At 38.7% G+C, this 27,719-nt stretch overlaps 1 protein-coding gene across 1 annotated transcript; it reads left to right on the forward strand.

The window, feature by feature from the left end:
• The first annotated feature begins 9,025 nt into the window (after window positions 1–9,025).
• LOC137290510 (cell cycle checkpoint protein RAD17-like) lies at window positions 9,026–27,512 on the forward strand. Its single transcript, XM_067821490.1, has 17 exons — window positions 9,026–9,183; window positions 9,725–9,856; window positions 11,745–11,978; window positions 12,282–12,359; window positions 12,588–12,753; window positions 14,070–14,206; window positions 15,722–15,774; window positions 17,317–17,512; window positions 18,595–18,703; window positions 19,184–19,378; window positions 19,847–19,935; window positions 20,554–20,700; window positions 22,295–22,444; window positions 23,187–23,226; window positions 23,997–24,077; window positions 24,473–24,527; window positions 25,120–27,512. Exons 1-17 carry the CDS (start codon window positions 9,181–9,183, stop codon window positions 25,337–25,339), a joined length of 2,085 nt encoding a protein of 694 aa, XP_067677591.1. The 5' UTR covers window positions 9,026–9,180; the 3' UTR covers window positions 25,340–27,512.
• The last annotated feature ends 207 nt before the right edge of the window (window positions 27,513–27,719 follow it).

Below are 27,719 nucleotides of genomic sequence, written 5' to 3' on the forward strand. Positions count from 1 at the left end.
ATTACGTACACGTTGATAGGGGTTTAAAAAATACACTATCGTTCTTTGTAACAGCACAACTAATCTTTATGCTCTGCGTGAGATCAAAGGATGTCTGTTGTTGGGTTCACAACAACAAACAATGGCGGTAATACTGAAATGGATTTTCTGGTTAACGAAAAATACAGTCAAAGTCACTGACCTGAAACACTGGTAAATTCTCGGGTTGGTCTGTCAAGGATTTGCATCATTTAAAATCACACAACAGATATAAATGATATGATATAGGATATTTATATATTGCACATATCCACGCACTAGTGCTTGCTCAAGGCGCTGGTATTTTTCCCTAGATCACGGGATGTCAATCTCAACAGCACATCGTGTTCTCAACTCCCTGGGGAGTATACAACTCTAGCTGCCACTTGGCGCACCGAGTTTATTGATGCTGTGTCATCCTAACGAGGTACCCATTAAGAGCTGAGTGGACTGGGACACATAGTCACAGTGTTTTATCCAATTGCAACTGCTGTACCCGTAACTAGGTGTTTGCACGCATTCGTGTGGCCACCATCTGGTCATATATCAACAGATTCGTGGGTTCTTTTAAGTGCTCGGGGTTGTGTACTGTACATTAGGGGTTGTGACAACACTGAAAGAGTCTGCACAGAATGTTGACTCCACGGTTTTTACACCCGGTCACAGGTGGGCTCGATCCCCACACCTCAACCTCACAGGATCACTATCCAGGCGCCTTGCCAGCTCGCCCACCATGCCCCAAATATGCCCTTGTAAGACACAATTCGGCATCTATATAAAAGAAAGAGGACTTACTTAAATGACGGTTTTTCATGAACAACACATGAGAAAAAAGAATAATTGTAAACAGATTTTGTTGTGGGAACGCGTGATTATAGGGCTTGCTGCACAAACCAAGCACACACTAACGAAACACAATATCTATTGCTTGACCCCTTTCTTGATTTCCCATCATAACACTAATTTTGACGAACATAGGACTTTACGAATATGTCAATAATTACATACAGCCCAAAACAGATGTTGGTAACATGTTTCTAATCATGGATCTATTTTGTATGTTATGACTAGGCATGAAAAATGCTTTTAATCAGTGCTACCTAAAGTGATTGACACCCGTGATTACTTAATGGCGAATTTACTCGTAATTTTCAGGATGTGAGAATTCCCTACAGAATTTGTGCATGGAGCCAATACCTGCCATACAAATTAGTTGAAAAGAGAATCAACCATCAAATATTCAGTTCCACCCTTTCAGCGCCACAAATTCAGGATATTCAGTGAACAAACAGTTACATTTTAAAATATAAATACTCCTTATTTTCAGTCAATCACAATTTTCTCAAAGATTCGGTCATCGTAAAGATGGAACTGCTTAAGTCTAACAGATAGGGACTGCCTGAATAACCGACCATTTGCTATTCTGTGTACCGGTAGTGGGATTTGTCCATCAACGATCTCAAGCATAATTACTTATTGTATACGAGGATAACAGAAACGGAATACTTGCAACAGTGGTCACACACAGCAAAGAACATTAAGAGTTAGTACCAGTTACCGGAAATAATCCTTGACTACAGCCATGGTCTTACACTGTTACGAGATAACAGTATTTCCACTGCTATCCACTGTATCTGTAGATGCAGTTTGGAGCATCGATGCGCTACATTCAGACAACTCTAGAATCTTTAACTTCTGACCTACATAATAAACTGAACAGCAAAATAAACTAAAGTCTCTATAAAAAAATGAAATCTCATGAAAGTAAGCATTCGTGTTTATGTCTTTTGTTTGAAAACTTGACAAAAAGCCATACCTGTGCGTCTTTTGTTGTCCTTTATATTAGAGTATGACCAAATAAGGGAATACAAGGACCTCATTCCAGACAAGCGGGAACATGTTGTCCTAATCAATGTCTTTCCTTTCCGGGATTCTTCTGTTGCCCTTAAGTTCTATCGATAACGTTCCAACTGTTGCTAACCTGGGTTATAGTATCTGGGATATGCCTTTATCAATGAAAGAAGCAATAAATATATTATTGCATACAGACCTTTGACCCTCTTGTGTACAGAGTAATCGATTATCTCAGTCCGGAGTGAGTGAGTTAACATTTTAAGCCACAATCTGCAGTCCGGAATGACTCAGGGTGTTCCTGCGAGATGCTCTTCAAAGAACCTGATAACAACAAAAAAAAAACTCTTTTATGTATATCGGAAGTGATTATTGTCTTGTAAGTCAGTTTTCAGTCATTTTTTCAAGAATCAACCTCGATACATTTTGTACAATGTGGACATCAAAGAACGTATCAAGTATCAATTAAGCTGGTTCACCCACAATATTTCACACATGTGTTAAAGCTTTCACCAACCCACATCACCCAATTTTACATTTATCTCAAAACATCTGAGGTGAGTAGAAACTCATCACTGCGTTCGGAAAGCAATAACGTAATGAAGTGCCATTCAGAGGTTCCTAAACTCCTTACATAGCAGTCATAAAACTGGTTTATTGCCTCGACTCCCTTGCTCGTTTCTGTGACGTGCTGGCAAAAAGGTAGATAATTACTTGATTGAAAGTGACAACACTTTAATGGAATTTAAACAGTATCTGGTCCAGGTTGCAGGAAATATCTAAGACGATATGGTTGTGGACCACCTACTGTGTCTTTCAGACTTAGGTATGCACTTGAGAAATATTGCATTCTCGCGTAGGACATACATAGACAGGTTTCAAGTATTATCTGTCGGTGTTAGCTAAACGGTTATTTTTTCACTAAAATCTCATGTAAGTCAGGAAAACCAGGGATACGTCGATAGCATCAACGACAGCGTGTAAAAAATTAGAACCATGCGAAGTGCGGTATTTCACTTTATACGGATATTCACCTGTAGATGTGCCTTGGATTCTAATATCCAGTACCATTAACTGTATGTGTTTATAAGTGTAATTGCTAGTGCTGTAGGTAATAACGGCGGTGAGGTTCCTCGTCCACTGAGGTTAATTTAGAGAAGTGCCGTCCTCTTTTGAAGAGTAAGTGAGTATGTTTTACGCCGTTTTAGCCATATTTCAGCAATATCAGGATAGGCTATCAGAAATAGGCTCCGTACATTGTATCCACGTAACTTATCACTGGTTAATACATGGCGATGTACGGAGAAGAAAGAATATTAAAATTACCAAAAACGGAAAATGCCCAAATAATTTCAGGTTTCTGGAAACGGAAATGGAGTCAAATCCATCCATAACAAGGACAGACGCCGCTGCGTGTCCTGCTCCAGACTCAACTGAACATACCAAGGCGTAGTAATATAAATCTTTGAAGGGCATTTAGAAGTGGAAAGCATAAGAAAAGCAAGATTTATGGATGTCTGCTTCTTTACTGTAGATAGCACAACGTTTCGGAGTTTATGCTTGCTCCTTCTCCATGAAGCGATCCTGATGATGACGCAAGCATACGTTCCGAAGCGTTCTGTTTTCCACAATAAAGAAGTTGACATCCATAAATCTTGCTTTTCGTAGTAATATAGTGAGTGAAATTAGTTTTACGCCGCTTTTAGCAATATCCCAGCAATGTCATGGCGGGGACATCAGAAAGGGACTTCATACATTGTACCCCTGTAAGGATTCGAACCCGCGTCTTCGGCGTGACAAGTGAACGCTTTAACCACTAGCCTACCCCACCGCCATCGCTGACCATCAGATAGTCACACAACACTTTCTCCAAATTATGTAAGCGATATTTGGGCTTACATGATCTCTGACCAGGCGAACCAACGGTCAGCATCATAAGCGCAGACCCACACAGTGGGGGCATGACGACACATACATAAGTCATTTTTTGTAACAACCCATCAAGACGCTGAGTCAGGTCTTCCAACACGTACAGATCGAGACGGTATAGTGGTGATATAGTATGAAACATACCAAAAGCGGAACTACCCGAAGTTATTCCTACATCCCTGAGTTGTGGGGATCTGGTCTGACAACACTTAGAAATGGGGATATATTCTGACAACCAACCTGAGTAAAAGCAGGAATAATCTACAACAGGGATAGGTCACTCGCTTTCTTTCTTTACCATATGTACTAATTAACGTGTGTCTCGTCATGCTCCAACGCACACGGGGACTTGGCTCGTTCCCAGCGCTACTTCACCTGTGTTTAACTTCAGCCAGTTTATTGCATCAGTCGGAATTTTACAATGAATGAATGGATGAATGAATTATAGTAAGAATTAAGTGCAAAGATTATGTGAATGAATATAAGAAAGAAACACAACAAAAGAAAGAAGTACATATGTGAATGAATGAAAGAATAAATGATACAAAGCGGCCTTCCCTCCCAAAACATGTTAAAGAATGTAAAACTATCGCGAGAATACATGTGATAACTCCAGCTGTCCTTTTTACAAAATCTACTTTGAGACATTTTTGTTTACATTAATAATTAATTCAGATATCTTATTGCATGTGGGGAATGGAATGGACATTAACAAAATGTTAACTGACACTGTCACAGACCCCTCGAAAACAGAAAGTGTAGAACTGTCACAAAGAGTCCTAAACACCTTTCCTATTTGTCAAATAATAAGATCAAGAAGAAAGAAAGACGTTATGGAACTATAACCCTCAAGCATCACAAACATTAATGGCGGATCAGATCAGATATGTCATCTTTTTCACACACCTCAAATACACCCTAACATTTTGTTTTAGATAATGAAACTATCCCTATTACCTGCAAACAATTTCACCTGAAAGTATATCCCTCTCATAAGAATTAAAGGTGTATGTGAAAGATGTTTTTTGAAGAAATAACTTGAATCACTGAAACAGCGGCGTGTAGCATTTCAATGGCGGATCAGAACAGATCGGCGATATGTCATATTTTTCACACACCTCAGTTACACACTAACAGTGTTTTTAAGTCATAAAACTATTACAATTACGTGCAAATACCTTTCAACTAAAGGTATGTTTCCCTTCTAAACGTTAAACGAATGTATGAAAGAAGATTTTATCGGCACAGTTTAGTCTATCTTCGAGAATAGAAGCTAGTGAGCTGTAAAAACCGACTTGAAACTTTACTACAAATCTACTGTCCTAACACGGACACTAATACCAATTATTTGACTAAAGCTAAAGTGACAAAATAGTTAACTTATCTCCTACAAGTAGGATTTCAGCTGTTACAACACTCAGCGAACTTAATCAGCTATTGAAAAAAAACGGCCTCAATCTTAAATATTACGCTGCTACGTAACGACCCGAGACATACGTTCGGGGGCTTATCGGGGAGTTTCTTCTCCCTCTATATATAGGCTCCCTGGTAAAAGCAAGGGAACTCCAACAGCAGTTGGTCAACATCACTTAGTTGTGGAGATCTGGTGTGACAACACTTAGAAATGGGGATATATTTTGACAACACCAAACTGAGTAAAAGCAATGGAATTCGAACACGGGGAGTGGTCACACCTGTTAGCGTCAGAAGCCTGTTAGCGTATGCCGCGGGTCGCGGGTCGTCTCGTGACCAGTGTAGCCAACATGGCGGCAACTTAGTTTTAAAGGACCAGTAAACTCAATTTGTTTGTACCCTTTTTGTCACTGCATATGAAAGACTTTTGGTTAGTCAAAAACGAAACACCATTTTTTTTATAAAAAAAAACAAATTTGTGGTTAATTAATACCAAGCGCTTAAAAGTTGCTAAAAAGCCGTCTGCTTCTCTCTCGTCCGCAAACGAAACCACAGACACGGTTACGTAACACTGCCGCCAGAGAACCGGACGTGACGTAAGAGAGGGAACGATTTCCAATTAGAGGTAGAGAAAATGTGTAGGAAGTTCGTCATTTTGCTGATTTCTCGACGTCACCAAGGACATGCCGAATTGCTGTGTTGCCGTCAATTGCTCCTTGGGGTCAGGTGATGGTGTCACTATGCACAGATTTGCACCGGACTCCGTAGTTCGTGCTTAAATTGGTTGTTTGTGTGTGCGAAACGAGCGTTGTGGAAGCCTTTGGTATATACTAACTAGAATGGTTCGTCCCTTACCACGCTTCCAGGATAGAAAATGGGAGTTCAAGTTTCATCGAGTTTATACAATAAAGACTGCTTACTACACATTGCTGACCAAAAGGATTTTGCATGACGCTTTCTTCCTCGGACGCGAGGTTGTGGTTGAAGTGACAATACTATCGTAAAAAATATTACATCGGCCCCCGCCTCGATTCCAAGAATGAAATTGTTATGTTATAAGCAATGGTGTGTAAAATCCTAATGTCCATCAATAAAATGCATATTTTACTACAAGTGAAAAGTAATTTTGATTTTGTAAATTGCTAAATTTACTTGGTTTGTAAACGTTCACTCACCAGTATGTAGACACTTGTCAATATACGTCTTTATATTTGGTCTCATGATCCTAATTACTTTATAATCATACTTGTATGGATTTTAAAACTCAACAGATCTGCGAATGTATAACAGGAATGTAATATCTAGACATTTTATAGTTTGACTGTATGAATCATAATTCGCACGAACACCCTAGTGTATGTCGTCTGTACCATTACAACTTCACGACGAAAACAATGATTCTGTTGAAAATTACGACAACTTAACAAAAACAAAATGCAAATATTAAAATTAAAACAAATTAAAGTTATAGGAGCAATGTCAGGCAATTACAATGTTCGGGGAATGTATCCATCAATATCCAAGGAGTGATATATAAATCATCTGCAGATTTCCCAAGATGATGGTCTTTCAACAATCGAATATAGGAAATGTATCGTTTCAGTTTTTTCACATTGCTGTATAGTCTCATTGGTCACCCAAGACAGCACACCTGGCAACTAATTATATAATGCAACATATGTCATATTTGGGATTTCACTTTCTCGTACTTTTTGGGTTGAGTCCCATTTGGGGTGCGGGTTCGAATCCCGGATGGCACTCAACCAAAAAAGTACTAGAATTTGTACTTTACTGAGAAAGTGAAATCCCAAATATGACATAAGTCGCATTTGACCACTTTCTAAATGGCATCGTGTTATCATAATTGCATAATGTGCGTCCTTCTTTTTAAAAAATTTAAAAAGTATTTAGTTAGCCAATAATGAGCAATCAATCAATGTATTTGCGGTTAACCCTTTGAAAGAAGGGTCTTGTTTTCCCATATGCACAGATATGACAGAGTGTATTCAGCATAGATTAGTAAATGTACATACATAAACACTCCCTTTTGACAAATCCCCCATTTAAATCCGCATAAAACTAATTAATCAATCAGCGTGTTATCGGTTAATCCTTTGATCGATCCAGACACAAGAAATGCCAAATGGGGGCCTTTGTTGGGTAATCTAAGTGGCGTTACCACTAATTATACCTGTTATAAATTCATTAACTGACCATCAAGTGAATGATGACAAATAACGTGTAGGTTTATACCAGCTAACACGGATTACAACCTAGCGACACCAAGTGATTTTGACAGAATCGTCTATGAAAACAAGGGTTGTAACTCGAAAACTAGGTAAAGCAGGAGACAAAACTAAGTCATAGTAGATTGTGAGAACATATAGCTTTCATTTTTCACAACAGCTTTCGCGATTTCAGGTTTGTACAAACCTGTAAACGAAACAGTTTAACCCCTGAAATGTAGATGAATACTGCACAGACCCTAATTTCTATACCTACAATTACGTCACGGAGACGCGCCGCTCTGATTGGTTGAAATTTCGTTTGCGGCTGAGAATTGTGCACTGTCGACAAAAAGGTCGATTTAAGGTAATTAAGGGTCGAAATGAGCAGTTTTAATGACGGGGTTTCATTTATAACGATGTCAGCAAGTGATTTTGCATTTGTACCCTATTAGAGTATATGTGACCTTTAAGATTGAGCCCGTTGTATTTTCAATTGCCCATTATATTCGCTGCTGTAGATTATCCCTGGTAAAAAGAATATATTCTGAAAACATTTACTACTTGGGTTATATTCTGTCAATTAGTTTTATGTAGCAGGTACTTGTAACACGGAGACCATAACAAGTGTTGTAGATTATCCCTGCTTCTAACAAGCACTGACTGACTGTGACCTGTTCTGACAAGCTAAAGTATAATGAAGACCCATTCTGACAAACACTGTGTAAAGAAGATCCATTCTGACAAACACTGTGTAAAGAAGATCCATTCTGACAAACACTGTGTAAAGAAAATTCATTCTGAAAAAACACTGTGTAAAGAAGATCCATTCTGACAAACGCTGTGTAAAGAAGATCCATTCTGACAAACATTGTGTAAAGAAGATCCATTCTGACAAACACTGTGTAAAGAAGATCCATTCTGACAAACACTGTGTAAAGAAGATCCATTCTGACAAACACGGTGTCAAGAAGATCCATTCTGGCAAGCACTGGGTAATGCAGATCTAGTAGCCCACTCCCAACTGTCACCGAATCCTCCACCATCGTCATCATGTCCTCCACCATCGTCACTTGTAAACACCTTTTGTTTTGTTTTTGCCAGAGTTATTGGAATACAAATATATACCATGTAAGAAAGTCCATGGCATAAAGACTGACCCATGGAGTGACTATGGAATGAATGCGGAATATGTAAATGAATTAATTTACTTAAAATATAGCATGGATAAAAAGCGAAAGTGTTGTTGTCCTGTGAATAAATTGCTATGAACTTTCAAGTTAATTATAGGAGAATGCAGTGAAGAGTAAAAGGCATGTTTTTATCATAATTTTACCGTCTGTTCCACAAACAATTATTCGGTTCAAATGAGGCTCATTCTCCTATGTGGGCAAATGCCTCAGTCTTTGACAAGCAATAATGTTCCGAGATTAATGTTTGGTCATTTTTGTTAGAGTCTCCCTGGTTGCATGTATAAACGACAATAAATCACAGTGAACATGAACTTTGAAATATAGGCTGACAGCAAATGTTTGCGATTATCCTGACGATGTTCCGTATTTCACATTAGACAGGTTCCACATTTTTGCACTGTGCGCTTCCGGTAAAAACAAACATGGCGGCGCGTTCAAAACACCGTCGTTGTATTGTTCGTTCAAATCAAATAACTCTTTTGACACGCTGAAAAAAGGGAATACAGCTGACAAGCCATACGCTATTATTTGTTCGGAATTGAGGAAGTACAATGGTAAGGTGGAACTATCAGGAATTATTCGTTCTGATTGTGCTATGTTATCACGCTCGCTCACGAAAACCGAAAGTTTCACTGATGTTTTAGAAAGCATCGAGCAGTTTACCGGGGTGAGTTTTAGTTAGGCAACGCTCATTTCATCACGTTGCCATCGGCCTTACACCATTAGCAAATGAAACATGCTCACCATATGCACAGATGGTGTACGCCACGACGTTTAGCATGTTAGCTGGCTGAACTAATACACAGACACTGTTTATACTCTCTGTGGTGTCTCCCAAGTATCCTCTGCAGAAACTTAGGGTGTTGACATTTAACCAAACACATTCTTGTCTTGTTCGTACTCCCGATATCTGCCAGCAGCTGTTACATAGCAGGAACAATGTTGAATATGAGTTAAGTCTTAGACAATAATCAAACCACCCAAACAGTACCAATCACTGTAGTTACATGACTGTACAGTAACCATGGTAACATGCTGACTGTTCATATGGTTAAGGATGATATACAATATTAAAGCACATATTACATTTTTCAGAGCAAACTCAGCCATCAGTCGACTTTGGGAGGGTATCTAAAGAAGAAATCCAGCAGCAAAACCCCTGAAATTGATGATGATGATGATGATGATACAGATGTCTCAATCGTAAAAGTAGTCCCATCACACAAGGTATTCTGCTTCAAATAAAACTAACACAAGAATGATTAACTTACTTGACTCACTTTATCATTGTCTCCATATAAATCAGTTTTCTGAAACACAAATCATATGTATATTGTAGACTTTTTAATGTCTTACTAACATAGTGCTGCGGCAGGGACATACCAGGGCCCACTTGCACAAAACGGTCTTAGAGCTACAATTATTGTAAATCCTTAAGATCGCGATTTTAGGCTTCGGCTACAATCGCCAACCACTTGCACAAAGCGATTGTAGGCTAAGATCATTGTAAGTTACAATCAAAACTTACAATTGGTCGGAACCAATTGTAAGGAGCTAAGATCATTGTAGTCAGTAGCAAAATTGCGTTCAAGCTGGTGTCAGTTTCACGCAAATAATTAAGTTTACGTTTGGGGATTGCTTTTATATTGCATAAAACTGTATGATTCGCCTCGACACTTCAACAACACAGAGAATGCAACATCGACGATTTAACGTCTGAAATACCGTTTTTTGAGGTAGTGAACAACATCATTATCGAGTAGATATCATAGAGTACAATTCTCACCCGATTCAGTGCAGGAAAAAGTATGAACACCATACCTTTTTGATAAACAAGGAAAGGATAGTAACAAAAGGTGCCTGCATGCGATTAGCAATGGCCATGACCTTTTCAATAACTCAAGGGCAGCTAATCTTGGTTTTTACGCAAGATGGGAGTGGTTTCCCTTTGGGTATTATACCGTTGCTTTAAAATCTGCTATGCCCAAATACAGTGTATGTTATATTGTGACAGCGCAGATCTCCACATATATTTCTTTTCGATCAAAGACGTATCAATAATCTACAGTTGGTTAACGTACAAACAAATTTTTGTTTCTTTCTGACGAGAGAATAGAGTTTAATCTATGCATTCTAATACAAGTATTCTTCAAACAGGAAAATACACTTGCTGAGGCATGTGAAATTTGCGTAAAAAAGTTTTTTAACTGAAAGAAAAAATAATTATCAACAAAATAGCGTAAAGCAATTAACATACTGTAGATAAGTATTTAACAACACATACAAAACACATGGAATAATAACGTTTTCATATTTCCCTGTCATGCATTTTCCACAACACTCCCACTTTCATGTCACACTTTCTTATCTTTACACATCTAATGCTTGTGGGATATATTTGGGATTTTACACCAATCAGATGCCAAACACAGATTCATTGATAGCCATTGACAAATCATGGTACATTTAGGTGTTGTATCATAAGGAAATTTTGTTTATAATTTATGTTATCTTTTAATTTTCATGAGTACTAGGTCAGTAACTCAAAACCCAAATTTGTTAATGTTATTGTTTGTATTTCAATATTTTATCATAAAACGTGATATTTCTGTGGTTGCAGTATGGCATCCTTAGTTCATAAATAATATTAGAATGTAGAAAAATTAGAGAATAGCCCACGAGGTACGAGTTACCATGTATGTTATCTTCCACTTTGTCATTACAAAGATTTGTGGGGTTTTCTTGCTTGAATTTTTTTTTTTTTTCCTTTGTCAAGGAATGTCAGTTGCGTGCAGTAACCAGCTCCACGTTTTATTTGCGCTGCATGCTATTCGCACTTGAAGACAGCTGTAGACAGGAGTCGAGTTTAAGAAATTTCTACCTCCAATGTTGAAGAGTTCGATCTTAGTTAAGATTGCAATCTTAAATCCATGCTGTCTTAAGATCGTGTTTGTGCAAGTGGATTATAGCAATTGTATGGTGCAAGCGGGCCCTGGAGCACATACAACATGATGGACATTATTTCCCCTGGTAACCCAAATTTATGTATGCAGGATTGTTTTCCTTACATAGTTTATAATGTAGTCATATTGTGAATCTGATTTCTCTGTTCTAGAAATCCCTTAAATGGGTTAGTTCATCATTTGATGATTTTGCTGACTTCCTCCCATCAAAGCCTGCATGTTCATCCCAGCTGTCAGATGCTGTATTGTCTCAGAGCAAGAAGCGACCTAGGGACAGTGTACGTCCTGTGCCAATACACCGACCCTCCCCTGCAGCTAAGGGAAAGAAACTCAAGAAGATCTCTAGAGACGATCTCTGGGCAGATAAACACAAGCCAAGCAATAAAGTAAGGTCTAGATCCCATATACTGAACAGCAAAGAAAAGCAATTGTTGAAAAAAACGAAATCTCATGAAAGTAATCGTTCATGTTTATATCCACTATTTATAAACTTGACAGAAAGTCAGAGTTGTGTTTCTTTTGCTGTTCAGTATATGTCATGTAGACTAACATGTCAAAGTAGCATTGAGTTATACTGCTAAACATTTCATATATACATTTTTGCATGTTTAGTTATTCACTTGATCAACATGTTACTTATTTCTGTGCATCTGTCAATTTCATCCCACAAACCATTGGATTTTTTTCAGGGTGATTTAGCAGTTCACAAGAAGAAGGTTGATGATGTTGAAGCATGGCTTCAAGATCGGAGTAAATCTACACCAAAGGTTTGTCTGTCATTACTCATACTCATCCTTTCATGTCTTAGTTCAAAGCTATGGTGTCAGAAGTCATGATCGGGGAACTTTATTTCTTTATTCTGGTATTCTGGATTAGAATAGTTGACCTGACAATTGCTTTTGCAACCATCAGAAGTATTACCCTCTAGACTCTTGTTACTTGTACTGCATGAGATGATGGCAGCATTCAAACTCTAATTTACTCTCTCCCTCCAGCATGGTGCCCCCATCTTACTTCTAACAGGCCCAGCTGGCGTGGGAAAAACAGCCACAATCCAAGTGCTCTGCAAGGAGCTTGGGCTTGAGGTACAGGAATGGACCAATCCAATACAGCCAAGCTACAATTCTGAGCAGCTCCTACCATCAGCATATAACTCCTTTGGTAAGGAATGAATATGTTTAATCTCTGCAACATTATGACCAAAGATGTAAAGATCTAAGAGAAAGCTATGGAGAAGTAATGGTTTTCAGAAGGGACTTGAAAGAGTTCAAAAATTCAGCACATTTGATGTCAGATGGCATTGAATTCCAAAGCAATGCTGCAGTGTAGGCAAAGGTCCTCTGACCAAAGTGTAGAGGGTACAACATCTTCAAAAATCCCATTGCGTGATGCCCGGGACAAGTCAGTTTTCATTTCTTTGCAATCAAATAATGGTATCTTACTTTTCTGTGGACTACTAGATAATTTCCACTAATGGTTTGAAAGTGCAAATAATCTTGGATTTAATTTCATATCTGCTCATAAGAAAGCTATTAAAGTTCGCAATAATAATAAAGTAGAGTCAGTAGAGAGTGAAATTATCACTCTTCAATAAATAGTCAAGTGAACATTAACATCACGCATTGTGTCATAAATTTAGGGCAAAAGGAAAATTAATCAGGACAAGTTACTTTTTTGAAATCACTTGCCCTGTGGCAAGTGGCTTTTCAACATATTTTTTAACCCCTGCTACCAATAGAACAGAAGGGTAGAGATTCAGTCCTCTGAAGGCTGTAAATGGTGCAACTTGTTGTTACCTTGCCTGACAAGGTGTCAGTAACCTGTGTCTGTGTGTGGTATTATGTCCATCTGCAGTGTGGTATTTCAGTGAGCTATTTCAGTGAGCATATGACCCCAAAAGATCCAGGTTTGAACTGGCCCTTCAGCAACTCATGCTTGTCATAAGATGCAACTAACAGGATTAAGTGCACAGACTCACTAACTTGGTTGACACCTGTCATTGTATTCTAAAAGCATAGATAGACGTTCATACTGTTGGTCACTGGTTTCTGGTCCTGATTTGATTATTTACAGACCACCACCATACAGCTGGAATATTGCTGATAGTGGCATTAAACAAAAAAAACCAACAGTCGGTGGGCACTGTCCTGACAAGTACAAGCAGTAACAGAGATATATGGATTCTTGTAACTCAGTCTCCAGTGTACTCTGTCTCAACTCACATCATTGAGCATGTTGAATTAAACTGATTTTAATTTGGACATGATATTTTTTGGATATTTTTTACATGACTAGTATTTCATAAACATAGGTATCCATTCAAAAAGCATTAATTTAACCCTGTGCATTGCAAGTATTGATCAGGGTTACCTCCCTTTCTTTACAAGGTGTCAACCTAGAACACATCTGTCCATGAGAGATAGCACTCATAATGGTCTCATAATGTGTCATTGTTACATGTGTACTTTTATGTCCAGCTCACTCCGGTCTAGACATAGGCTATTCAGAATCTCAAGTGACACAGTTCAAGAATTTCCTGCTTAGAGCCAACAAATACTCATCTCTGCAGATAGGCGACACCCTCTCGTCTAGTCACAAGATAATCTTTATAGAGGTAAGATCTTGTTTCACATTTGTGCCTTTTCCCGCCTCGAAATTAGTTTCATTTCAGAGCTTTGTTTACTATTGTTAAGAGTTGTTAAGAACTGCACTGGAGCCCTAAAGGGTCTTAACACTAAACTTCTACCTCACCTGAAGGAGCATCACTTGACAGCTTTAACCATGACTGGGATATCGAAGAGGCAATAGTTAGTTCACTCAGCTAACGCTGCATATTTTGTCATGAAAGATTGATTGTCAGTATATGTGAGGTATGAGGGGTGTTGGGATAGTTTAATGGAAAATGTGTTTACCTGTCCTGCTGAAGACTTAGGTTTGATTCCCAGAATGGTATAGTGTTTGAAACCAATATCTTGTGTCACTGGAAGGTTACTAGGTGTAACAAAGTTAGTGAGTTTTATTTTATGCAGGGGGACATCAGATATAGGATTCACACATTGTACCCATGTGGGGAATTGAACCCAGGCCTTCGGTGTGACAAGCAAACTTTTTAACCAATCATCTACCCCACTGTCCCCAAACTAACAAAGATAACCAAAGTTACTCACATTTTGCAGTGTTGTGATATTTGTCACAATTTAGACTTTTTTACCTTTGTGTACAGATTTGGCTGCCATTGTTTTCATTTTTATATGTGATAAGCTTGAAAAATTGGAACATAAATTGTGAAATTTATGCTAAATTTTGTGCAGCACTGACACTGTGACAGCAGCTGATAGATATATACTGGACAAAATAAGTTAGGGATATTGATATTTTTATGCTTGATATGTCATCAGTGTGTCAATGAATAAACAGATCATTATTCTTAATTTCAAAATTTACATATATCCCTAACTAGTTTTGTCCAGTATACATCATGTACACAAGATACTGAGGCCATGTTGTCTGCGTTCATTGCATGTTGCATACGTTAGATTCATGTCTGATCTTTAACTGCAAAACTGCATCATATTCATCATGTGCTACAAGGTCATGCATTTGAGCATCAAACACAAAACATTTTCAAACATGAATAAAAAATGAATTGTACATGCTATGTATGCATTTTCAGAAAACATTCTCATATCACTTACAGAAGAAACTTGTTCTGTTCCATTCAACAGAGTATGCACACTTTTTGTTACCTTCTCTACAATGTGACCTATCTGGACATGCTGAATAATAGACACGATCATTTCATGTTCACTATGTTGAAAGTAATTTGTGCTACTGTGAGCGAGTGAGTGAGTTTAGTTTTACACTGCACTCAGCAATATTCCAGCTATATGGCTGCTGTCAGTAAATAATCGAGTCTGGACCAGACAATCCAGTGACCAACAACATGAGCATCGATCTGCACAATTAGGAACCGATGACATGTGTCAACCAAGTCAGCGAATCTGACCACCCAATCCTGTTAGTCACCTTTTATGGCAAGCATGGGTTGCTGAAGGCCTATACTATCCCGGGACCTTCACGGGTCAATTTGTGCTAGAACAGTGATATATGTACATATTTATTTTTTCAGGAACTACCTAATATTTTCTTCCGTGATGCTTCATTATTTCACAATATACTCAGGTACAGTATTAACATTGGTTGCCTTTGATGTGATACTACAACTGATGGACCAGCATCAAGCCACGATTTCTCAACACAAACTTTTGTCGTTACTCATATTTCAAACTGAGTTGGACAATTTGAAACAACTGAATTTTTAACTCAGCTGCTTTTTTAAAACAGTAATGCCCATGCAGCTTAAACAATCGATCCCTCAAACTCAAATTTTCTACTATGTTTGAGTTTAATATCAATTTCAGACCATTCTGGGAAATTCATTTTCCTACATTTTCTCAAATTTGAGTTAAACTAAAGTTAAAACTCAGACTTAAGTTTGTTTCGAGAAAATGGGGCATGATAATTTTCTTTTTAATGACCTCATTGATATCTGCTGTGGAAAGAGATGCATTACTGGTATGTAAGAATCAAGTTTTTGCTTTTCCTGGGGAAACTACTGCTAAAGTAAATATTTTTAGGCTGTTAGTCTGTATCCTTCAAACATACACAACTTCAAATAGGATATGTCGAAATTACTCATCTCAGCCTAACTGGGCTTTCAGCATAAGAGGATATCCAGAAAAGCATGTTTACTCCTAAAATCAGGCAAAACTTAGAAAATATGTGACCAGGTGAGGAAAACAATAGATCAGACTATGGGTGACAATTAGGTCGCTGAGCCAGGTATGACAACGGAAAATCGACTAACCTGGCATGAAATGCATGTGCAGCCTACTGGCAGAAGGGGGTCATCTCAAATATAGTTTGTGCTTTTTCACGTGTGTTGAATATGTCTCATTTATTTATTAACATCTTATGTGTCTTTCTTTCATGATGTTTATGTCAAGATATGTAAAAGAGTATGATACCTGATACCCATAGAAAAGCATTGTATTAAATGTCTCAAAGTACATAGGTGGCCATGACCACTCAAAGACCGACAAGACTAGATAATGTTTACATGTTAGGACATGCCATGTACTTCCCTACCTTAATTCCCCTAAAAGGATTATCACATCTTTGCAGATATCTCTATCCCTCAGCCCGACCCCAACCATCGTCTGCTTCATCTGTCCTGGTTTTGTTTTTGAGACAGCCCCTCCTATCAGTTTCTTCTTATAGTGATAATGAGATTGTATGGTAGCTACATCTTTAATAGTTTCAGCATGAAAGTTATTATTTTTTACGTCATCTATCATTTATAATGATGCAAACTGCAAAAGATCAAATCAGCCTTTGTTATGGGAGTTACTATTTTGCAACCTTAACATTGACTGTAAATTCCAAAGATCAGATGTTATCACTATGGACGTCTCCCAAGCAGAGCCTTCATGACCCCGTTTTCTTATGGTGTTGTTCAACATCTCCTGTTGCTGCTCATTTACACATTTGTAGTCCATGATTGCATTGCTTCTGTGCCCCCCTGGTTTGTGCAATCAACTGCTCATCTGAAGAATATAACATGCAAAATGTTTGCAGCTGAAAGTTGTCGTGTCCATTTGAGCTTTAAGAGTTTCTTAATGACATTCCATGATCTGTGTTATGACTGGAGTTGTCTATCATCAGGAAGTACAGACAGGTTGGACGCTGCCCCCTGGTGTTTATTATCAGCGACACCACTAGTGGTGAATCCAATGAGAGACAACTCTTCCCTGCAGACCTCCAGGCTGAGATCAGTATTGAGAGTATCAGTTTCAACCCGGTGGCTCCCACCATGATGGTGAAAGTGCTGGCCAGGATTGCAAACTCAGAGTATAGTCAGGTACAGAAATATATTGGTAATTCTATTATGAGATACTCTGTGTGCTGCCTTTAAGTCAAACCACTTGTGTTAGTTGAATTAGGGAGAGCAGCCTCACGTAGTAAATAGTTTAGACATTTAGAAATATTGTGATTTCTGTGGTCACAATATTGTGTTGACTAAAACATCAGTGATGGGTTGAGGCTGAAATTCAGACTCATCACCAGCAGATTCTTTCACTGATCCTTTCACTATGCAGTGTGAATTGCAAACTCTGGGCCACAAAAACTACCCCAAACAATATGTGTGTGCTTTATTTCAAATGAAATAAATAAGCCAGCCAATCTAATTTCTCTTTTCAAATGATCTTAATGGTTACATTGTTCAAGCCATTCACGTACTCAACTGCTTATTTGAAAGATTAACTATATTTTCAAGGTGAAACCTGTAAATGTGTCCTTTTGACCTCAAATCAGCTCCTATATTCTGTTTCAGATGTTATTTAATTCTTTATCTTTGTTACCCAATACAGTGAGTTTATCTTACCTCACACATCAACGTTGTTTTCGAATTGGCTGAGTGCTCTTCAGTTATTTTCAATACACCCCACTTTCAAGCGAGGTACATTGCACCCAGTGTACTGCCAATGGCAACTGATTCCTTACTTTGTGGTAGTACTTCTTTATCATGAATAACAGTGAATCATGAAAATTGCCGATGGTTTGCGAATGCAAATGGGTGGAACGGAGATAACTCGAAATCTGTTTTTCTGTGTGTCATCCACAAGATCTAGGGATGGCTACAAAAACATTTGCCTCACATTCCAGTGAATAAATGTTGACAAAACGTTCAAATGCAGTCCCTGTGAATATTAAGAAGGAGAATTAGACCACAGCAAATTAGCATTGAGGTGTTCAGTAAGATAAATATGTTGTTCCCTTGGGGCCCATGGGCTGATGTACTTTCGATGTTTGTTTATGTTCCCCTTTTTCTGTCAGGCTCAGGGAACATAAACAAAAATTAATGGTAAATCAGCACATGTTCCCTTTGTGACCAGTGAACAACTTATAATGTACAATGGCGACTATGTTTGTGTTTTTCAGCGGTCAATATCTGCCATCCCATCATCCCCAGTCATTGAGTCCATTGCCATGTCCAGTGCAGGCGACGTGAGGTCTGCTATCAACTCCCTCCAGTTTGCCTGTAGTCAAGGTAGGCCAACTTAAATGTGATTATGGCCAGACAAGAAGAGATACATTGAAAACACATTCCCAGCATTCTTGATTGTCCAACACAGTTGTGTCTTCAGTCTGTTTTGATAAATAGCCTATAGCCCATTTGGTCTGGGAATTGGCGATCCAGTTACGTAGTTATTTGTGATTAAAACAATCAGTAATGTATTGGATTCTCTCTCACTATCCCATGACCTTGTGTATTACGTGTAAAGACATCAGTCTCATGTCTTTCACAACATTCATTCATTTATAGCTTGGAAGAGAGAATGTAAGACTGAAAACTGATATCAAAACAGAAATCAACATATTATCTTATGAATATGATATGGTTGATAATGATTATCAAAGATAAACAAATGCTTGCTGTTTACATTTTATCCACTCACTTTGAAGTTTGACAATGCATGTTTCACAGAAGACTACAAGTTACCTTAATTCTGCTGTGTTTTTCTGACAGATACATTAGACCTAAAGCACAAGTGTACATCTAAACAAACAGCACCAAAGAAGTCTTCATCTGGCTCGGGGCGTAGACTCAAGTATGAGACCAGTCAGAAAAAGGACACAAACTCTGAGGCAGTGTCCTCAATCGGAGCCAGAGACACCTCATGTTTCCTCTTCCATGCTATCGGCAAGGTGTTGTACTGTAAACGTAAGCTACATTCTGACACTGATGAAAATCTCTCTAGCCTCACATTCGGGGATAAAATCATGCTTGAAAACAGTATAAGTATCTGTACTGGAACGTCACTGTTGCACAATAAAGAAGCTGATCATCCAGAAAGACTTGCCATTCCTAAGATATGGCATCCAAAGCAGGAACAATGGAGTCCAGTGGTTGCATCGTATAGCCTTTTCTTTATTTTTAAGAATTTCACTGATTAAGATAAGGATGAAAATTAATGAAGAATGTCAACTAGAATGAATAATGATACATTGAGGAATGCCAACAAAATGGTTGAAATAGCACAGCTTGGTGCTTCCATGATAATAGGTAAAACAGAGCATTTTACCCATAGTTACTTTGATATACATGTCAGTGTTCACTCATTTGGACAGAGTGTATGGTGGGTGATTTTCAGCATGGAGGCGATCATGATATGTTTCTGCCCCCATGTAGGAGGGGACCCCAAGGAGTTTCCTGAACATTGTCTACTGCCATCACATTTATCTCTGTACGACAGAGACCCACTGCTCCTCAACCCAGAGGTGAGTACACTCTTCATTGTCTGATGGAGGGATGTTTTGTCAGCATTCAAGAGATGTGTACCAGGTACCTCTCTGTATTCAGTCTAAAGTTTTATGTAAAACTGGTCAAGGCAGATAAGTATGAGAATCAAGGTTTGCAGAACTGGTGTTCAGCAACCATGCATGCTGCAAAAGGAGACAGTGAGTGAGTTTAGTTTTAATGCTGCTTTTAGCAGTATTCTTGCAATATCACAGTTACGGACACCAGAAACTATCTTCACACATTGTACCCATTTTGGGAATCTAATCCAGGTCTTCAGCATGAGAAGCAGACAATTTAACCACTAGGCTACACCATCACCCTGGAGGAAACTAATGGGACCAGATTTCAGACTCACAGATAATGTTGATGCATGTCATCATAACAGTTACATCCATCACTGCTCATGATATCAATCATTGGATTGATCTTTTGATGTGGCTTTAAACAAGGAAGAAACAAGTGTAAGGCATGGGGCAGATTTGTGTGGTGCAGACATAAATATTCACAGGCACTCATGATATCGCAGGAATATTATAAAGGCATTAGTCAACAAGCACAAACTGACATTGGTGTATGTTGTAATGTTGTATTTACAGGAGGTTGTAGAGAAGTCACACCTGTCAGGTAACTACTTTGCCAGCTTCTTACACCAGAACTATGTAGACTTCTACACTGACATCGACGACGTTGTGAGAGCTAGTCAGTACATCAGTGATGCCGATTTCTTCACTGCAGAGTGGGCAGTAAGTGTGAATACAAATTCAAATGTTATGTGTTCTCCCAATGTTTAGTTTGCATTTTGGACGCAGTAAACTTCTCAGAATCATCAACCTGAGGCTCCAGTGTATAAAATAAGCCAAAATCCTTCCAGACATCAGGGCTAACTTCAAAATGTTACCAGCCCAAAAAGGATTTAGCCAGATCTACTTAATTTACCCATATGAATAGAACATCTAAAAACATATTACCGGACCATCAGGCTGTTTATCTGTAAATTTAGACCGTCCATCAAAATCTAGGCCATCTGAGGTGGTCAGATGGTCCTTATTTCATACACTGCCTGAGGATTGTGTGAGTGAATATTGTTTACGACTGCATCAGCAATTTGCAGCTTTGGTGACCAACCTGAGGAAGCTGAAATTTGATATGTTTTTCCTTATGAAAACATTGCATCATGTTTGAATCTGTATCTTCTGTGAGTGTTCGTTTTTGAAACATGAAAAATATGTATCTCTGAAATAGAATTTGAAATTATCCGTATCAGTATCACATTGATACGATGGATCATAGGTCTGTTTCTTGTGTCCCCAGTCTCTAGCACATGGATCCGATGGATCATAGGTCTGTTTCTTGTGTCCCCAGTCTCTAGCACATTGATACGATGGATCATAGGTCTGTTTATTGTGTCCCCAGTCCCCAGCACATTGATACGATGGATCATAGGTCTGTTTGTTGTGTCCCCAGTCTCTAGCACATGGATATGGTGGATGATAGGTGTGTTTCTTGTGTCCCCAGTCTCTAGCACATTGATACGATGGATCATAGGTCTGTTTCTTGTGTCCCCAGTCTCCAGTACATTGATACGATGGATCATAGATCTGTTTGTTGTTCTCCCCAGTATCTAGCACATGGATATGGTGGATCATAGGTCTGTTTATTGTGTCCCCAGTCTCTAGCACATTGATACGATGGATCATAGGTCTGTTTGTTGTTCTCCCCAGTATCTAGCACATGGATATGGTGGATCATAGGTCTGTTTATTGTGTCCCCAGTCTCTAGCACATGGATATGATGGATCATAGGTCTGTTTGTTGTTCTCCCCAGTATCTAGCACATGGATATGGTGGATCATAGGTCTGTTTATTGTGTCCCCAGTCTCTAGCACATTGATACGATGGATCATAGGTCTGTTTGTTGTTCTCCCCAGTATCTAGCACATGGATATGATGGATCATAGGTCTGTTTATTGTGTCCCCAGTCTCTAGCACATGGATATGATGGGTCATAGGTCTGTTTGTTGTTCTCCCCAGTATCTAGCACATGGATATGATGGATCATAGGTCTGTTTATTGTGTCCCCAGTCTCTAGCACATGGATATGATGGATCATAGGTCTGTTTGTTGTTCTCCCCAGTATCTAGCACATGGATATGATGGATCATAGGTCTGTTTATTGTGTCCCCAGTCTCTAGCACATGGATATGATGGATCATAGGTCTGTTTGTTGTTCTCCCCAGTATCTAGCACATGGATATGATGGATCATAGGTCTGTTTATTGTGTACCCAGTCTCTAGCACATGGATACGATGGGTCATAGTGCATTTATTGTATTTCCAGTCCCGGTCAGCGATGGAGAACTATGCTGCGTCTATAGCTACACGAGGTATAATTCACTCCAACTCCACCAATGCTCGCCATGACAGCAAGAGGACAGGGTTGGGCTGGAAACCAATCCACAAGTCTCAGTGGTTCACCATACACAGACAGGTAACACCCAGGGGTAGTCTCACAGTGACACTCCAATTGGAAATTTAGAATATTATTTACAGTCTAAATCCTTTCTGTTTCAAAATCACTAAAATAAAATAGCAGTCTTGTTGTATCTGGTGTCAGATTATTGGGAAACTGGCATATGAAACATGATTTATCTCCCTTGAGCAAATGGCACGTGAAGGCAGTCTCAAGGCATGGCTTCTTCCCCCTAACTAATGACATGCGAAGGCAATCTTTATACATGACATCTCCCAGTTAACAATTTCATTGTAACAAATCTTGCAATTATTTTCATTGCCATGGGTAATTTCTGATTCAATAGGTTCATCTCTTGTGCATCTGGCTTACCTATGGTGCAGTCAGCTTCTTGCTGCAGTAGTGACAAATAAGCAAATTTTGCCTTTGTTTGAATGGTGCTCTTGGCAGTATTGCAGTACCTTTCCAGCATATCAGACTGAAATGGAACTAAATTAATGCTGATGCCGGCTGAAGATGAACATTTTGGCAAATTGGATATACTCACAGACAATCAGATTCGTGGAAAGAATATGGATTTGAAACTGAGGACGTGCAGATCCTGTCATACATACAGAACACAACTCTGCTCAGTGAATTTGGCATCAAACCACTGGATATTTTATCCAGAATCAACAAGGTGCATTTAAGGATCGAACTATGAATGGTTCACCATTAAATTATAGTCCATTTGCTAGATGTCATTGTGCTTTTATTACAGGCAAAAAGAAATACCGAAACTGCTTCTGCTTTGTTTAAAGGTAAGATATGAAATACTTGGTGTTATTTCAGTTCAGTGTATATTGTGACTGTACTGTTGTGTTGTCAGTCTGTGGTTATGAATGACCATTGGTAAAAGGAGTAGTAGATCTTGACGTTTTCAAGGGTAATAGATCTTGTCCTTTCACATCACTGTCTTCATCTGCTCTGGTGTTTGACTCAACACCTCAACAACACTCTGTGAATCATCCCCTTTGTCCTATCTTCTCTTCACCTTCACAAAGTGTTTCATGTTAACTCTTGCTTTGAGGACCAGACAATCCAGTGATCAACAGCAGGATCATCAATCTATGCAATTTGGATACAATGATGTCATGTCAACCAAGTCTGTGAGCCTGACTACCCTATCCCGTTAGTCCATTAGTTGTGTCTTATGACAAGCATTGGTTACTGAAGACCAATTCTAACCCATATATTCACAGGTCTGGAAATGTTTTAGCAAGAAAGTTATGTTATAGAATTTGCATAAATTTTAATTATGTACATGTATAGCTATTTATCAGTTTTACAAATTGAACTAGTTCATAATGATCTCAGAACTGCCAGGTCAGAAACCAAACTGCTACATAGAATCTCTGTGCATGTTGCCATACTGACTGACACACTTACCTCTGCATCCACATAATCTCTCTCTCTGTCTCTCTCTCTCTCTCTCCCTCTCTCTGTCACTCGCTTTCTCACTTGCTCTCACTCACTCTCTCACTTGCTCACTCACTCACGCACTCACTCACTCACTCTGTTGCTGTGACAGGCTACCACTGGGATCCCAAGATGCTCCTAACGGAAGTCCTGCCCTACATGAACCTGATCAACGTCACTTTACACAGCCCAGGTAGGCCAGTTGTTCAGCCATGTCAATGTGTATCATCATTTTATGTAGATCCATGTGATTGTTGACCTCGCTCTGCAACAATACCATTTGTATTCTGGAGGAATGTCTATAATATATTATTATGCTAACATTTGTTTATCGCCGATATCCAGATGCTCAGAGGCACTATGTTTTTTCCCTTGATCATTGGATGTCCATTGTCCATCACAACAGCAATGTTTTCATGCATAATTCAGATAATATATTAACGGAAAATATTCTTGACATATTTTTGGATGAAGGTTCAAGTCAGATCTCTTTGCAAAAGTTATGGACCAGTGGCAAACAAGCAGATTTGTATTGTTTTTGTACTGATTAATGTATGAATGATTTTCATCTTAATACTATACTTTCAGCTCAGATTTCCTTTACCCAAGAGATGTGTAGATATTCAACCTTTGGCAGTGGCAGGTAAGTAGAAAGTATTATCTTCACAAAAGTCAATTTGAGCTTTCTGACATGGGCTGAAGAAATTATTGTTTTGTATTGACACTAACCTTACAACTAAAGCTAACTACTTTTGACACTGTGTTCTGATTGATTTGACTGATTTAACAATGATTGAACTCTTTTGTGACCTGGAGACCTTTTCATATAAGTAAAAACATCAGATTTCATTTAACTCTCAGAGTCTGCCTTTTGGCGTGGAATCCATCTTCAGCTTGGCAATGTCTGCTAACAACAATTGTTATCGTATAACTAGCCTGGTGTCGGTTAATCAAGTTTCTGCTTTCACCTTATTTCAGCACTCGAAACTGCTCGAGTTCAAATCAGAATTACATTGTGGCTGTGTGGAAATAATTTTGAATCGATGTTCAAATATCAGAATAGTTACAGGTGTTATTGAAAATCAAAATTAGAGTTTTAAATTTGATTTTTTATGAATCCAACCAAACCGTTGCTGTCCTACTGCTGTTGTGCTGAAATCACCTCTTCATTGATATTGCTGTAGCCTTCATGTGTCTCCACACCTTCCAGCCCTAATGGTGTCCATCTGTTACAGGAGACTGGAGAAGCTTGAGGAGACTGATGTTCTGGATGGGGAGGATGAAGCACCGTCTCTGCCAGCCACCACACACCCCACCTCAGCTGGGGAGGAGGTGTCCCTCAGTCAGAACAAGGTTCAGGTGCCTGACGATGAGGAAGACAATGACCCAGTTATAGAGGACTACGATGATGAGGACTATGAAGACTTGTTCCTCTCAGATGACAGTTTCACATGACCCAGCATGTACCTTAAAGCGACCTGCTGAGTGAAACACTTCTTCTCAGGAACAAACTGTGTCAAAGCTAAAAGCAATACAGGATGACATAGGTTGAAAAAAACCTTCCAAAAATGCCTTTACATTGTAAATGTGTGGCACATGGTTTATGTGATCATGTGGTTATTGAGTGTGTTTTTGTCAGAAATCAGGTTAACACATAGGCCGATTTCTATAAATGTACCTGGGGTGGTGGTTAGCATAGTGGTTAAAGCGTTCACCAAAGCCCCAGGTTCAATTCCTGCTGGAGTACAATGTGTGAAGCCACTTCCTTGTGCAACCCCCTTGTGCACCCATCTTGTGCAACCCCCTTGTGCAACTGTTAGCCGAGAGTCAAGGTGTTTGGGTATAGGTTATTCATGAATGCCTCAAAGTACTTAGTACTATGTACATAGTACATATTTATTAGCTACTTCCATACTGAACTATTTAGGAATTCATGGGGACACTTTCTAATCAGACTATAACAGTGCTCAAAGGCTATATTTGTTATTTTCACTAAGTTTACTTATGTAATTGCTTGTCTTATTGGCCTTAATTTTACCCAGAAAAGCCTTGAAAAATTCTGAAATTTTGTGGTTGAAATCTTGTATCTTTACTGACATACAGGTTCGTCATATTCTTAATGTTGCAAGATGTTTCCCCTTTCAGTGAAACTTCATTATGAGTAGCTATGATTCACAAAAAAGTCTTGGGACTGTCAGAAATATTCAATAGTAACTCAACAGTTACTTTACCAGCAAAATTGTTTGAAAAACAAACTTTTTTGCTAAGGATGAAAATAACAAGCAGACATTAGGTATTTAGGTGTGTTTTCTCTTTCTATTCCAGTGTGAGCTAATGTTAAAAATTATCAATAAGAGGTCTGTTATTTTATACCTTATGATTTCTTGCCTGCGGATACATTAAACCCACACAAGTACAGATGAAAAATACTACTGACGTATTATAGAAAGCAATGTCTTCATTTCTTGTTTGAATTCTTGAGATAGTCTGGAAGTTCATTCTATTTCTTTGAAGCTAGTAATCAAGAGACTTTACTTCAAAATGGTTTAAGACTGAATCTTGGAAGATATAACAGTTGCTCTGACCTTGGAGGAAGACACCATCATTGTTGATGTTTGGGTTTTCAATGTGTAGAATTAATGTCACTTCAATATATGGAATAACTGCTGTTCAAATAAGGTTTTGTTGTGAATATTTGTTCATTGTAAATTACATTCATATATTTATTGTGTTGCATATGTGCGTATGGCATCATCAAAAGTGCTCGCAAACATCACAGTGATTATTTCAGTGAAATAATGATGTGCACTGCTAGATCCAAGCCAGCGTGTCCAAGAGTTTTGACATGTGATTTAAACAATTTCTCCAGTAGCCATCACCATCGACAGCAGTTTTGTTCCAGGTTCGCAGAAGTGGTGAATGACCAACCTTCAGCCTCAGGTTGGCTGGCTCCAAGCATTACCACTCACTTATGTAGTGTTCTTTAATATGGCTTATTGTAGTATGAGCAAGCCAGTGTGGTGCTATACCAGAACCTTCTCACAATTTGCCTATGTGGGGAATTTGAACTGAGTGAAGTCCCCACGCAAACTCACTGGTGTTTTCAGACATATTCATCACTTGTACCGATCTAAAGATTGGTGTAGAGAAATTGTTCTTGGTGCCCTTGTCAAAAGCAGTCTTAGCTCTACCAGGTAAGTCATTGTTAAGGTATGTTAAGGTACGGGTAAACTGATATATGGAATATTAATTCCAAGACAGCTATGCGAAACAAGACTACAAAACTTTCAGCATACACATAATGGGATAGGTGTGGTTGGGTAGCCTAGTAGTTCAAGCGTTTGCTGGTAACACTGAAAACCCAGTTTGGATTCACCCAATGGATACAGCCGTAAATCTCTTTTCTGCTGTCCCCGCCGTGATATAGCTGGAATAGTTCTAAAAACAGTGTAAAACCATACTCACTCAATCACTCTATTTCTTGAATGAGTGACTCACATTTCTGGTGCTCCCAGCGGGATAAACGGCCTAAAACCATACACACTTTATTCAAAGTCATCTCGTGTTCTGAATGTGCGAAGGATACATTTTTTTTGTAAATATTTGATGAAGAAATCGATAATTTGTACTGCATTGTGTTTTGTTCTTATTTGAGAACCTTTGAAGAGGTGTTATTACACACAGTATTTATATATTGAAGGTACCTTATAATATAATTGTTTACGTGAAAAGGAATAGTACTATTCGGAGTATTTTTTCAATAGTGAGTGAGGTTTTTTGCTGCACTCAGGTCTATGGCGGCGTGTGGAGATAATTTGACATTAATCTAAATCGG

The sequence above is a fragment of the Haliotis asinina genome, chromosome 7 (genome assembly GCF_037392515.1).
Source record: "Haliotis asinina isolate JCU_RB_2024 chromosome 7, JCU_Hal_asi_v2, whole genome shotgun sequence".
Lineage (NCBI taxonomy): Eukaryota > Metazoa > Mollusca > Gastropoda > Lepetellida > Haliotidae > Haliotis > Haliotis asinina.

What these genes read in the sequence shown, in the direction of transcription:
- LOC137290510 (XM_067821490.1), top strand. An exon ending in CCAGTTTGCCTGTAGTCAAG is followed by an intron (nt 18,704 to 19,183) that starts GTAGGCCAACTT and finishes TTTTTCTGACAG; the next exon opens with ATACATTAGACCTAAAGCAC. An exon ending in CAAGGTGTTGTACTGTAAAC is followed by an intron (nt 19,379 to 19,846) that starts GTAAGCTACATT and finishes GCCCCCATGTAG; the next exon opens with GAGGGGACCCCAAGGAGTTT.